The 14,447-nt window shown below is 44.2% G+C and overlaps 1 protein-coding gene across 6 annotated transcripts in view; it reads right to left on the bottom strand.

Moving 5' to 3' along the window:
- The window catches only part of cadm1a (cell adhesion molecule 1a), a 421,994-nt gene that overhangs the window by 20,124 nt on the left and 387,423 nt on the right, over window positions 1-14,447 (bottom strand). For 2 of the 6 annotated variants that reach the window (XM_036937590.2, XM_021623777.3), the window contains one exon: window positions 8,633-8,665. The exons of the other annotated variants lie outside the window; for them this stretch is intronic. In XM_036937590.2, the coding sequence (XP_036793485.1) occupies window positions 8,633-8,665 (33 nt within the window). The remainder of the gene's footprint in view (window positions 1-8,632; window positions 8,666-14,447) is intronic. 6 annotated transcript variants of the gene reach the window in all.

Raw genomic sequence — 14,447 nt, 5'->3', positions numbered from 1 at the left:
GTCAATGAAAACCCTGACAACTCCGAGAGACCCGAGAAATAAACATACCGGGGGAAACAATAGGATGCGGCATGTCTTGTGACGAATCCTCTAGGTAACTCAAAGTCGTGTTCCTGTAATTTACTGACCAGGTCTGAATCTTAATGGCATACAAAGCCTAGTTTATAACTGATTGTGCCCACATTTTCAGATATGCATCTGCACATGGTGTTAAAATGTGTCTCTTATCTGTCCACTGTGTCCGCATTGCGACCAGATTCTCTGGTCTTCCTTTATCTTTATTTATTTAAGACACATATTGATGCCATAAGTCAATGGTGCCACCTGTCAATGATTTTAGAAGGCGGGATAATGATGATTTAAATCAGGGGTGGGCAACTCCAGTCCTTGGGGGCCGGAGTGGTGTCACACTTCCCCCCCATCCCTAGCAAACACAGCTGATTAAACTAATTGCATTCCAAAATGCAGATCATGATTACAGTGCCTTGCGAAAGTATTCGGCCCCCTTGAACTTTACGACCTTTTGCCACATTTCAGGCTTCAAACATAAAGATATAAAACTGTATTTTTTTGTGAAGAATCAACAACAAGTGGGACAAAATCATGAAGTGGAACGACATTGATTGGATATTTCAAACTTTTTTAACAAATCAAAAACTGAAAAATTGGGCGTGCAAAATTATTCAGCCCCTTTACTTTCAGTGCAGCAAACTCTCTCCAGAAGTTCAGTGAGGATCTCTGAATGATTCAATGTTGACCTAAATGACTAATGATGATAAATACAATCCACCTGTGTGTAATCAAGTCTCCGTATAAATGCACCTGCACTGTGATAGTCTCAGAGGTCCGTTAAAAGCGCAGAGAGCATCATGAAGAACAAGGAACACACCAGGCAGGTCCGAGATACTGTTGTGAAGAAGTTTAAAGCCGGATTTGGATACAAAAAGATTTCCCAAGCTTTAAACATCCCAAGGAGCACTGTGCAAGCGATAATATTGAAATGGAAGGAGTATCAGACCACAGCAAATCTACCAAGACCTGGCCGTCCCTCTAAACTTTCAGCTCATACAAGGAGAAGACTGATCAGAGATGCAGCCAAGCGGCCCATGATCACTCTGGATGAACTGCAGAGATCTACAGCTGAGGTGGGAGACTCTGTCCATAGGACAACAATCAGTCGTATATTGCACAAATCTGGCCTTTATGGAAGAGTGGCAAGAAGAAAGCCATTTATTAAAGATATCCATAAAAAGTGTTGTTTAAAGTTTGCCACAAGCCACCTGGGAGACACACCAAACATGTGGAAGAAGGTGCTCTGGTCAGATGAAACCAAAATTGAACTTTTTGGCAACAATGCAAAACGTTATGTTTGGCGTAAAAGCAACAAAGCTGAACACACCATCCCCACTGTCAAACATGGTGGTGGCAGCATCATGGTTTGGGCCTGCTTTTCTTCAGCAGGGACAGGGAAGATGGTTAAAATTGATGGGAAGATGGATGGAGCCAAATACAGGACCATTCTGGAAGAAAACCTGATGGAGTCTGCAAAAGACCTGAGACTGGGACGGAGATTTGTCTTCCAACAAGACAATGATCCAAAACATAAAGCAAAATCTACAATGGAATGGTTCAAAAACAAACATATCCAGGTGTTAGAATGGCCAAGTCAAAGTCCAGACCTGAATCCAATCGAGTATCTGTGGAAAGAACTGAAAACGGCTGTTCACAAATGCTCTCCATCCAACCTCACTGAGCTCGAGCTGTTTTGCAAGGAGGAATGGGAAAAAATGTCAGTCTCTCGATGTGCAAAACTGATAGAGACATACCCCAAGCGACTTACAGCTGTAATCGCAGCAAAAGGTGGCGCTACAAAGTATTAACTTAAGGATGCTGAATAATTTTGCACGCCCAATTTCTCAGTTTTTGATTTGTTAAAAAAGTTTGAAATATCCAATAAATGTCGTTCCACTTCATGATTGTGTCCCACTTGTTGTTGATTCTTCACAAAAAAATACAGTTTTATATCTTTATGTTTGAAGCCTGAAATGTGGCAAAAGGTCGCAAAGTTCAAGGGGGCCGAATACTTTCGCAAGGCACTGTAGTTGAGTCAGGTGTGTTAGCTGGGGCTGGTGGAAATGCGTAACACCAATCAGGGCCCCCGTGGACTGAAGTTGCACATCCCTGATTTTATTGGTTTCACTGTCCAGATCACTTGTAAGATATACAGACACAATGCATACTTCAATACCTCCTTGAGATGGTCAGGAAGATCTGATCACAATCAGATCACAATGCATCTTTTAATCATCTACACCTGCCTGGAAATGTGAGCACAATCAGTATGTGGAAAAGATCAGGAACAAGGATGCATGTTAGAACCAGGTATAAACGGGGCTCAAATGTGGCAAACTCTGTTCCCTATTAAATGGAAGAGATAAGTCTTCCGCTTCACCTGCTGCAGTTCCAGCTGGGAGCAAAGTGGCCCTTATTCCGCCGTCTTCCCGCTCCACCATCGCTTTCCCAGTGGCTTCCTGTTCCTAGCTCAATTATCCCCTCCTTGTCTCGCACACCGCCCTGACAGGCACGTTGGCAGGAGTGTCTTTTCCAGCGTGCTCACCTCTCCAGATAGAAGATTAGCAGGCAGAGCTCGTTATCAACTAATGGAACAGGCTTTAGACCTGTTCCATCCTCTGACCATGCCCTTTTCAAAAAGAAAGTGTGGATAAGAGCAGAAGATTCTGTTGAAGATATAGAGATGTCGTCCCCATGCCAACCCAAACAGGGGCTCTCAAGTGTAGCATTATGCAGAGCAAAATGTCTGTTTCTTGAAACAAGAAGTTCAATAATGCTGGCTTCTCTCTGCCACAACAAGCAGGGGCATCACCATGGTGACAGCTTCCAGGGGAGAGGTAGTTAGTTAGTGCTGGCACTCTTCGGCATGTAAAACAGGCGCGCATCAGCAGAGGCTCAGCTCATGTCAAACAGAGGCTTAAGTTACTTTGCGCTGAGACAGAGAGAGAGAGATACATAAATAAGCTGTTGCTCAATGTTCCCAAGCAGCAAATGTCACTTTTCCTGAGGATTGCAGGGAGTTTACTTCAGGTGTTTTGTTCTATTGGGGGTGACTTTGTGATTGCTTCAGGAATATGAATGAAATATTCTGAGTAACATTCAGAAAAGGAGAGGGCCCTCAGCTACACATTGGGCAATGGTGAGATGGTATTTCCTGGCCTCGAGGTAATTCAAGCATGAAGAACAAGGTAGGACAACAGCCAAAATCATGTACTCTAAAATGTCATGCATGAAATGGACACACACAATCACCCCCCCCCCCCCCAAAACAAGCGCACCAGTCCTTGAAATTCAATTGCATTACTTCGACCATGAGGTGAAATAGTATTACCTTGCCACCACCACACCTTCTGCCTTAATCTGTGTGGGGATCTGAAATAATACCGACGCTGGCTTTACGGCGGGCTTCTTGCAGATATATTTTTTGCAATCAAGTTACTTAAGGCACATCATCAAACAACTGGCCTGGACATGTTAGCCTCATGCTTGTAAAGGCCAGAGTGAAACGTGTTGGCTTTGGAAATTAACAGAGAGAACAAGGGACCAATCCTGAATACATTCACACAGCGCGAGAGAGGACACACTCTGAAGAATGCATTCTTTGAGGAAAAACACCAACATCATTTATCGTAAAATAAAACACACAAGATGACACATTATTGATAAATCAGATTGAAAAAGTCAGCACCCCAGGCAGTTTGAAACTAAATACACAGTGGGTCAGGTAAAGGAAACGCTATGAATACCGCCGGTGCCAGTGTGTGGCGATAGAAGTGCTGTCTGACAGCGAGGCTGACGTGCTGATAAGGGTTTGATCTATCTGACCAGGACAGCAATGCGTCTCCCGGCCCTGCACTGTAATTCATATTCCTGAGGCAACCCCACTTCAGCTCTACGCCGCAAAGGAGTAACAACAACTTGGCCTTGTAGTATCTATCTCCAAAGCAACTGAATAGACCTTCAGCTAGAGTGAAGCACTTCTGACAAAGGGGACGATGCAAAAATGTAGCATAAATACACAAATGGGACTGCTTTACTTTGGTGGTAGTGTACTGGTTACACTTCACTGTAGTATCTTTCTACCCCCTTCAGCCAAACCCCACCCCCCTCTTATTTATGTAACATCTTGTTTCTAGGCTATACCGAAGGTAAAATAGATTTATCAGAGAGCAGAAACCTCTCCCAAACAGTGAAAGGGCACCAAAACAACAAGAACACATTTTGTAACGATAGAATGCAAATGTGTAATCCTTCTGCGACAGCATAATATTTCACAGAGAGCTGTGTTTTGTTGGCATCTTTGTATTCCATGCACCTTGAATGACTCAAATATTTTTTTAAGGCCAGTGAATAGCTTTCTGAACAGAATGCAAAGGTACAGTTGAATCAATATGTCTATCTTGCCGATAAAGAAAAACTATAACGCTATACTCAGAAGCTAGCTTAACCTTAAGAGAGAGTTGCATGCATCTTACAGATCACAAACATTGATTTAGCAGTTGGTGTGAGATAAAGCTGCTTGAAATTTTGCATAAACACATTTCACACCAGAGTTGGCATTATGTTAAAGGTTACTTCAGGATTTTGACAATGAGGCCATTTATCTACTTCACCAGAGTCAGGTGAACTCATGGATACCATTTTTATGTATCTGCATCCAGTATGGAGGAAGTTAGAGGTAAACTCAGCAAAAAAGAAACGTTCCCTCACTGTCAACTGCGTTTATATTTAGCAAACTTAACATTTGTAAATATTTGTAAGAACATAAGATTCAACACCTGAGGCATAAACTGAATAAGTTCCACAGACATGTGACTAACAGAAATTGAATAATGTGTTCCTGAACAAAGGGGGGTCAAAATCAAAAGTAACAGTCAGTATCTGGTGCGGACACCAGCTGCCTTAAGTACTGCAGTGCATCTCCTCCTCATGGACTGCACCAGATTTGCCAGTTCTTGCTGTGAGATGTTACCCCACTTCCACCAAGACACCTGCAAGTTCCCGGACATTTCTAGGGGGAATGGCCCTAGCCCTCACCCTCCAATCCAACAGGTCCCAGACATGGTCATTGGGATTGAGATCCGGGCTCTTCGCTGGCCATGGCAGAACACTGTCTTGCAGGAAATCACACACAGAACGAGCAGTATCGGTGGTGGCATTGTCATGCTGGAGGGTCATGTCAGGATGGCCCTGCAGGAAGGGTACCACATGAGGGAGGAGGATGTCTTCCCTGTAATGCACAGCATTGAGATTGTACAATGACAACAAGCTCAGTCTGATGATGCTGTGACACACCACCCCAGACCATGACCTTCAAATGATCCCGCTCCAGAGTACAGGCCTCGGTGTAACGCTCATTCCTGCGACAATAAACACGAATCCGACCATCACCCCTGGTGAGACAAACCGTGACTCGTCAGTGAAGAGCACTTTTTGCCAGCCCTGTCTGGTCCAGCGACGTTGATGTCTGGTGAGCACCTGCCTTACAACAGGCCTACAAGCCCTCAGTCCAGCCTCTCTCAGCCTATTGCGGACAGTCTGAGCACTGATGGAGGGATTGTGCGTTCCTGGTGTAACTCGGGCAGTTGTTGTTGCCATCCTGTACCTGTCCCGCTTCTATCTCTGACAGGTTAGTGTGAGGTGGTAGGGAGGGGGCCCTCTAGTAGGACCCCTCCGGTCCCTTCTTGTATGACACGTGGCAGGGGTGGGTCAATCTGTCTTTGGCAGGCTAGTACGAGGAGGTAAGGGAGGAGCCCTCTAATAAGGCCTCTTCAGCCCCTCCAGGTAGGACGCTGCCTGTGATGTTCGGATGTACCGATCCTGTGCAGGTGTTGTTACATGTGGTCTGCCACTGTGAGGATGATCAGCAGTCTGTCCGGTCTTTCTGTAGCGCTGTCTTAGGCGTCTCACAGTATGGACATTGCAATGTATTGCTCTGGCGACATCTGCAGTCCTCATGCCTCCTTGCAGCATGCCTATGGCATGTTCACGCAGATAACCAGGGACCTTGGGCATCTTTCTTTGTGTTTTTCAGAGTCAGTAGAAAGACCTCTTTAGTGTCCTAAGTTTTCCTAACTGTGACCTTAATTGCCTACCGTCTGTAAGCTGTTAATGTCTTAACGACCGTTCCACGGGTGCATGTTCATTAATTGTTTATAGTTCATTGAACAAGCATGGGAAACAGTGTTTTTAAAGCCTTTACAATGAAGATCTGTGAAGTTATTTGGATTTTTACGATTTATCTTTGAAAGACAGCATCCTGAAAAGGGGCCGTTTCTTTTTTTGCTGAGTTCAGTTTCGCGAGCCAATACTAACTAGCGTTAGCACAATGACTGGGAGTCTATGGTATCTTCTAGCACTTACCACAGACTTTTAGTCATTGCTCTAATGCTAGTTAGCAATTAAGATAACGCTAGTTAGCAACTTCCTTCATACTGCACACAGAGACATAAAAATGGTATCCATGAGTTCATCTGACTCTGGGGAAGTAGATAAAGGGCTTCATTGCCAAAATCTTGATGTATCCCTTTCAAGGTAAGGAGTTAGATAAATTGTGTGTATACTATACCATACCTCCCTCCCCACCTCCATGCCCCAAATACCTTTACATGTCTGCATATGTAAAATCATATCCGCAAATCTGTTCATCGGGTTTCACCATTGTCCTATTTGAATAGTGGAAATTGCAATAACTTATTCTGGGGCTTATAGCAATTATAAGTGATACATCATAGGCCATGCAGACATTACTCCACAAGGTTAACATTACCCTTGTGACATGGTATTTAGAATGGCAGTTAACTGCGAGAAGGCAAAATTATAACCTGGCTACATGTACCACGTAGCATACTACAGTATATAGTCAAACCTCAGTGCCTTTCCCCCTCAGAAAACACCACTTACACACTGCACACCCAGGCTGGTGCTGCTACTCAAATAACAAGTAATAGGGCACTTCCTATGCCTGAAAAGCCAAGTAATAGGGCACTTCCTATGCCTGAAAAGCCAAGTAATAGGGCACTTCCTATGCCTGAAAAGCCAAGTAGAAGGGCACTTCCTATGCCTGAAAAGCCAAGTAATAGGGCACTTCCTATGCCTGAAAAGCCAAGTAGAAGGGCACTTCCTATGCCTGAAAAGCCAAGTAGAAGGGCACTTCCTATGCCTGAAAAGCCAAGTAGAAGGGCACTTCCTATGCCTGAAAAGCCAAGTAGAAGGGCACTTCCTATGCCTGAAAAGCCAAGTAGAAGGGCACTTCCTATGCCTGAAAAGCCAAGTAGAAGGGCACTTCCTATGCCTGAAAAGCCAAGTAGAAGGGCACTTCCTATGCCTGAAAAGCCAAGTAGAAGGGCACTTCCTATGCCTGAAAAGCCAAGTAGAAGGGCACTTCCTATGCCTGAAAAGCCAAGTAGAAGGGCACTTCCTATGCCTGAAAAGCCAAGTAGAAGGGCACTCCTTGTCTCAAAACACTAGCTGCATACAAAACTGTCTTGTCCTCTGAGCTCTATGAATAGTCTGCTGTTTGTGGCCCATGTGGACAGAAACCAAGCCGTAATTATCTGGCAAACTGAACTACGCTGTCTGAGTACCAGGTGATCTATCACCTTACAAAACCAGCCATTTAGACATCATTTAAATCCATGAAAAAAATATTTGAGGCAGGTCAATATTTATTACTTTTGGGCGCAAAATGAGAACACTGGAGGCAAATGTCAACAAGTACTTATGCACACTCATGCGATGTTATGAAGATATTATCTGGTGTTCAATTAAGAGTGGCCATTTTGATTAAACCCAAAAGGGGTGGGGGTTTTTAAAATGAAAATGTACTGGCAAGGATTTCTAACGCAAATACACTAACAGACAGAAAGACAGGTGGACAGACAGACAGGTGGACAGACAGACAGACAGACAGACAGACAGACAGACAGACAGACAGACAGACAGACATAGACACATGAAGGATGAATAGTTATACAATAGACTGGACCCATTCTGTATGTGCTGTAGCCAACTCCTCTCCTGTTGTCATGGTATACATGTATGTCATGAAAAGGAACAAACACAGAGAGGAGTTAGCTAAAAGGACAAACTGGCTAAAAGGACCAGCAGGTTAGTAATACAAATGCCCAATTCCAAATCGACCCTTAATTCCTTTCTTATAGGGGAATTGAGCCTACACAGTAATGTGTAAGCAATGCTGGCAAAATTCCACCTAGCCAATCAGAAGGCAAAGTGGAGCTATTACCATATTGGCTATACCCTTCTGATTCTTTCAGATCTACACAAGTGTGTAGAGGCTAGAGGAAGTATTGGGGTTAATATATGTACAAACAGGCAGAAATATGCAGATGCAGACACAAACAAGCAGAGACAGACGGACACAGTAACAAATTAAACCACAGCAAATCATTGTTTCATGTACAGGAGGCATTCATCCACAGTGTGGCAGACAGTACAGTAAGGTAATCAAAGGAGAGCGAGAACTTTAAAACAGAGCTGGTTATCAGGTGTCATGCTGTGGCGGGCAGACGAAAAAGAAGAGGAGGGAAGAGATACCAACCGTGTGCTGCGGGTTCAGTGCTGGGCGTAGTGTCTGAGCACACAAGGACGGAGGGACAGTAGTGGTGGAGGGAGGGAACAGGAGGAACGTGGCATGCAAAAAAAAGGAGAAATGGGGACGGGAGGGAGAAAACAAATGGAACCCATAAGCAAGCATTCAGAGACCATTACATGACAAAGACTAAGACACAAGGCTTAAGGGAAATCAAAGGGAACCAAAGCAGTGCAAAGATAAAACACAACACACACACATTGGACATCAAACTGTGAGGGGAGCGCCATTGCCGCTTATGGGAGGACGGCAGCAATCGTGGCGGCGTAGACAGCGTTCACATGGTACACAGACAGCTCATCAATAAAATACAACTGCACACACTCCTGCATTATGGTGAAGGCCAATGTGTGACTGTGGGGAGCTGGGGAAAACACTTTACATTTCATTTACAAAGGGCAGATTTTGGTATGGCTGTGCATATTTTGATCAATATGACATGACTTTGGGAATCTCAATAAAAACCACTGAAATAACCTTTGTCAAATGCAATCATACTAACCTTGATGTGACAAACCAATGGTACAGGGCACACATATTACCCATAGGACCTTTGAGTTGTGAAATATATATATATATATATTCTGGTGGCTTGGTTCCTCAGCAGAGAAAATATCTGTTGTTGCGCAGTATAAAAGCCCTGCATATAAAAACCTTTATTCGTTGTTTAAAATGACATCAAGAGGATTTCAATAAAATACATGTGGTTTGTAGAGGACATTGGAGGATAAAACAGGCACTTTGAATTAGCTGTTTATTTAACTTTCTCTTTCTCCCTTAACTATAAGTATCCATGATGGATCAATATAAAAAAAAAGCCCATTTGTTTTTCTGTTGTAAATACAAAATGTACTATCGCAAATTAGTCCAATTAACAAAACATCATTGTCATTGTCCCCATGCAGTGCCATTGTGGGGACACAAACAAAGGTTGTTTTCCCTTTACCACACTTCAGCTTTATCAGACGTCGAGATCCAGGAACCTGTAGGGCTTGTTATGCGGTAACCCCATTTGCAATGTCAATTTCTGCAAGAGTGGGGCGTAACTCCACATCCCGCTCCCTCTCCAGGGAGATTAAATCGAAATCTTGATATAATCCGATTGTGGTCTTTTGATGATTTTGGGCACAGTTTACCAGTTTCCTTTGCGTTTATCCGAAATCTTAGGAAACGAAGGAGATATGTGTTGACTGTGCTGCACCGTGTCGGAGTGGAGGGAGATGGGAGCAGGGGGACCAATCTGAGTCCAAAATGGCATTATATACTGCAGTAGTGCACTACATAGTGAATAGGGTGCCATTCGGGACGTAGCCTGTGTCTTCCTGAGATGAAACACCTGCCTCGGAGGACTCGGCTGGTTTTAGAAATGCAGGGAGATGTCTGCTTGCCAATCAAAGCAGCCTGTCAGGTAACATGGTTTCTCACTGTTTTATCAAAGTAGGCCTGTACCCAACCAAAGCTAGATTGTTGTTGAGAAACCTGTCAACGAACACAGATACTAGCTAGCGCATCGGAAATCACGTGAACACCTTGCATAATGCAATGTTTCAATTCCAGACAACACAACGACAACATAGGTATCAAACATATTTTATTCTGAAAGTGGTTAGACACCTCCATCTCAGTCATGGTTAAGTTGGGGCTAGATGCATTTCCAGAGCTGTATGTAAACAGACTTCCCATGTTTCCCCTTCTTATCTACTGTAGACATGAGAGGATGAGTGGAGGGAGGTGTTCCCTCACTTACCACACCTCTCTTCACACTACCTCTAATTTAGACCTTCTATAAGTCCATCAATTCACCTTATTAATGTAAAATAAATATGTTACAGGCAAAGGGTCTCCAACACTGTTCCTGGAGTGCTAACATCCTGTAGGTTTTCACTCAAATCCCAGTTGTAACTAACCTGATTCAGGTTATCAACAGCTAATTATTAGAATCAGGTGCGCTAGATCGGGGTTGGAGCAAAGACCTACAGGAAGGTAGCTCTCCCCAGGAACAGGGTTGGAGAGCCCTGCTATAGGCTATGCAGAGTCGTAGTCCGGTCCATTCGTGTCCACTCGGGTCTATCAGCTGTAGTTACGTAAATCCGAGACCCAATGACAATCAAACAAAACCCGACCCGGACCCAAGGGAAAAGTTTGGGTTAGGGAAGACCCGTGAAAACCTCTACCAGAGTGTGCAGGCATCTCAACACTTCTACACATCAAACCACCAGAGACATGAGAGTTAACGCTTCACCTCATATTGCCAAAGGACCAGGGTACAGGGAGAGATCTCAAACAGCGAGCCTAGATCATGTTCCTTTCAGCAGGGAGAGCCAGGCCTCGGAGGGCCTGCTTTTCCTATGGTCCTCCAGAAGAAACGCACTGTAGTCCTGTTAAGTAATGCCACAGGGCTCCAGCTAGGATGACAGTTCTTTAGCATAATCGCTTGAGCACCTCGGCTTGCTCTTTAAAATAGATTCCAACCTTGTAAAAGGGAAAAGGGGCCACTTCACTGTTCGCTTTTTAACTACCGCTTCTTTGCAGCTGCTACTTCTACACGGACGGCTCCTAGAGCTTCCTCTATCGGGCTGCTTGTAGGCCAGATCACCACTGGTACAACTGAAAGCAGGAGTCATCAAAGAGGAGTACACTGCATGTCCTCAGGAAGGAGGGAAGAGAAAGACGCAGTGGTTCAAGAACAGTACTGAAACAAATAGACATGAAGAGCAGAGGGGGAATCAAACATCTGCACAGTCAAGTAAGGGTTTTTACCTTCTTTCTCAATCTACATTTTAAGACATAATACAACATCACAGCCTCTATTTGAGGCCTAGTAAAATGTCTTCGGGAGGGACGGGCCATAAGCAGTCCTCCTAAGACAGCTGGAGGGGCTGCTCAAGGGGCTCCGCTAGGGATGTGCCACTATACAGCAGTAATATACCGCTGCTCATTCAAATCAAGCAGTACAATAAAGCACCCGTCTCTGCAACCCTCAATCATTGGTGGCCCCTGGATGTCTGCTAACCCCATTACTTGGCTGTGGCAGCTGCGCCGGCTGGTCAATATGTTTACTGATGAGCTATCGCCAGCTCCCGGTGCGGCCCTCCTTCCTTTTCTCTTTCTCTCTCGCCTCGTGTCGCAGGTCACCTGAGACACTCGCGTCCTTATTGACATCAGCAGACGTGACAATGGGCACAGAGCTTCCCAGCTAATTGCTTTGGTTCCCCACATTTTCCCTAGTGGCAAAATGTGACATACTGTAGCTTCAGTAGTCATCTTGTCATGAGGAACACCTGTTAAAGTTTTACTGATAATGCCACTGCACCATCTCTGCAAAGTCTGTTCTGGTTGACAGAACATAGAAGATAATCCCCACTGGAACCACAGTGGTTGTACTGTAGAAGTACAATGTCACAGTTAGATCATGCAACAGCGCGCTTGAAATGTAAAGGTAATTTCCTATTGAGCCGACATATGCAGGGTTTACCATGAATGCAGTCCCTGTGAACGCGGGAACATTGCCTTTAAATTTAAATTGCGCTATAGCTCTGAACTTTGGCGATACAGATTGAATCCAGCCCTAGATCTGCATGGGAAACCGGACCCAAGAGTCAGAATCAGTGGTGTAGTTGAGGGTAAATGCCATTTATGCACCTATTTTATTTTGCTCCACTGTTTACCTACCCTTTGCGGAAATCTGTTTATAAAAGTATAGGGAGTATTATTTTACTCACTGTGAACAGCAATCAGCGTTTTCCCACCTAGCTATTTTCTTTACATAATCTAAATGAGGATACTATGATATATTCTGTTAGTGGGTGGCAGGTACAGTAATCACTACAGAATTACATTGCTTAGGCCACAGATTATATTTATCATCAATGTACCAATAGTTTGTATTTAAATAAACTTGACTTGCAGTGCTCTGGTATGACTGATAATCTCCATTCAAAATCAAGGTGTGACAGAAATATACCAATGCTTTTGCACACACACACGCGCACACACGCGCACACACACACACACAACCACACACACAACCTCACACACTAGATTCGCTGTCGTAGGTGATTCAGGGCTAGCTAGCTGATTACCTTTCCCAGCCTACTTTATGAGTCCCATCTTCTTGGAGCCATCATGGAGCGCAATCATGGCCTCCAATAACAATATACCTCTACATAAAGAAGACGTATTTGCCGCATTTCTGTGTTTGCATGATGCTAAGCCTAATAAATTCCGTGGGATGCTCTCTCTGAGCGGTGTATCACACGACTGCAGTTGTTGTTTTCCCCCGTGGGAATACAATTGACCTTTAGTGAATTAGCCTATCCTCTGCCGGTGAGCCATCCCTCTCTGTCCCTGCTTTATGCCGCTGGAAGGAATCAAGACAGGCAGAGAAATTGACTACTCTATCTCGCAAGAGCTTGTGCAGGCGAGGGCCTCATTTGTTCAATTCCAAAATCAGTTTACCAGATGGTGTTTTGCAATTTAAGCCTTGACGAAAAAAAGTATATTTGGGGGGAGGGGTAAAATGAATTGGTTGCCATCTCTGTTTATGTATTTTCATCAATTAACAGGCGGTGGCGGCTAGGGCTCCTGACACACAATTGTTTTTATTAGCGCGGTTACATTTTATTAATGGCTTTTTCTGTTGTACGTCTCCCAAACGTTGCTTTACGAGCGTCTATTTCCGTTTCTGGGTTGGGGTATAATTCTGTGACGTCTCATTCTGGTACATCATTAGTCATATACTGTATTCAATCTGAGAGAGAGAAAGGGAGGGAGTAAGGGGAGGGAGGGTGAGAGGTAGAGAAATGGAGGGAAGGAGAGAGAGGGAAGGAGGGAGAGAAAGAGAGAGGGATCCAGAGAGAGAGAGCGAGAGCGGTACATGGAGAGAAAGCGGGGAAGATAGACGTAGTGAGTGTGCTAGAGATGACTCTGTGTCTTGGTATCTGTGGACCAAACAGATAGATTCAACCTTCTTTCCGCTCTGCAGGAGTGGGTCCGTATTAGAGATGACAATAACTACTGTTGCCCCTGACTACCAAAAGGACAACAGCCTGCCCTGAGGACAGGGCCAGCACAAACACTGCATGTCAAGAGGAAAATCTATTTCTTTGCCTCTCTGACAGAGAGATAGAGAAAGAGATAGCGGGAAAGAATAAGGGATCTGGAGGAATGGAGGGAAACAGTACAAAGAGGGAGGAAAACAATAAGGGAAGCAGAAATACATATTTGGTAGAAAGAATGACAGGGGAGGGATGCGGGTATAAATGGAGACATACAGAGAAAATGGGAGCAAGATTTAGCCTTTGATAAAATTTGCACAAAAAAATAGATGGCAAAATATTGATAAACATACATTTCGGAGCTGAGGCACGACAAATAGAAATGAATGACATCTGTCCCCAGTATGGATGGTACACTCTTAGAAAAAGGGTTCCAAAAGGGTTCTTCGGCTGTCCCCATAGGAGAACCCTTTTTGGTTTCAGGTATAACCCTTTTGGGTTCCATGTAGAACCCTCTGTGGAAATAAGGGTTATACCTGGAACCAAAAAGGGTTATTCAAAGGGTTCTCCTAAGAGTGTAATGAGCAAGGTCCTTCCACTTAGCCATTTATTTTGCAGTGTAAATGGCAATTTAGTAATCTCTAAATGCCACCTCCTGAAGCCACCGAGTACTTTATTCTGGCATTGGGGCTTTAATAGCTTTCAATAAAATTGCAGTATACCACCATTCCAGTCCCCCTACAGACAGAAATAGTGTGGCCTCTACC

This window comes from Oncorhynchus mykiss, chromosome 12, assembly GCF_057628025.1.
Source record: "Oncorhynchus mykiss isolate SJ-2025 chromosome 12, ASM5762802v1, whole genome shotgun sequence".
In the NCBI taxonomy this organism is placed as follows: domain Eukaryota; kingdom Metazoa; phylum Chordata; class Actinopteri; order Salmoniformes; family Salmonidae; genus Oncorhynchus; species Oncorhynchus mykiss.
Note: the sequence above shows the minus strand (reverse complement) of the source record. Positions and strands in the feature narration are given on the sequence as shown.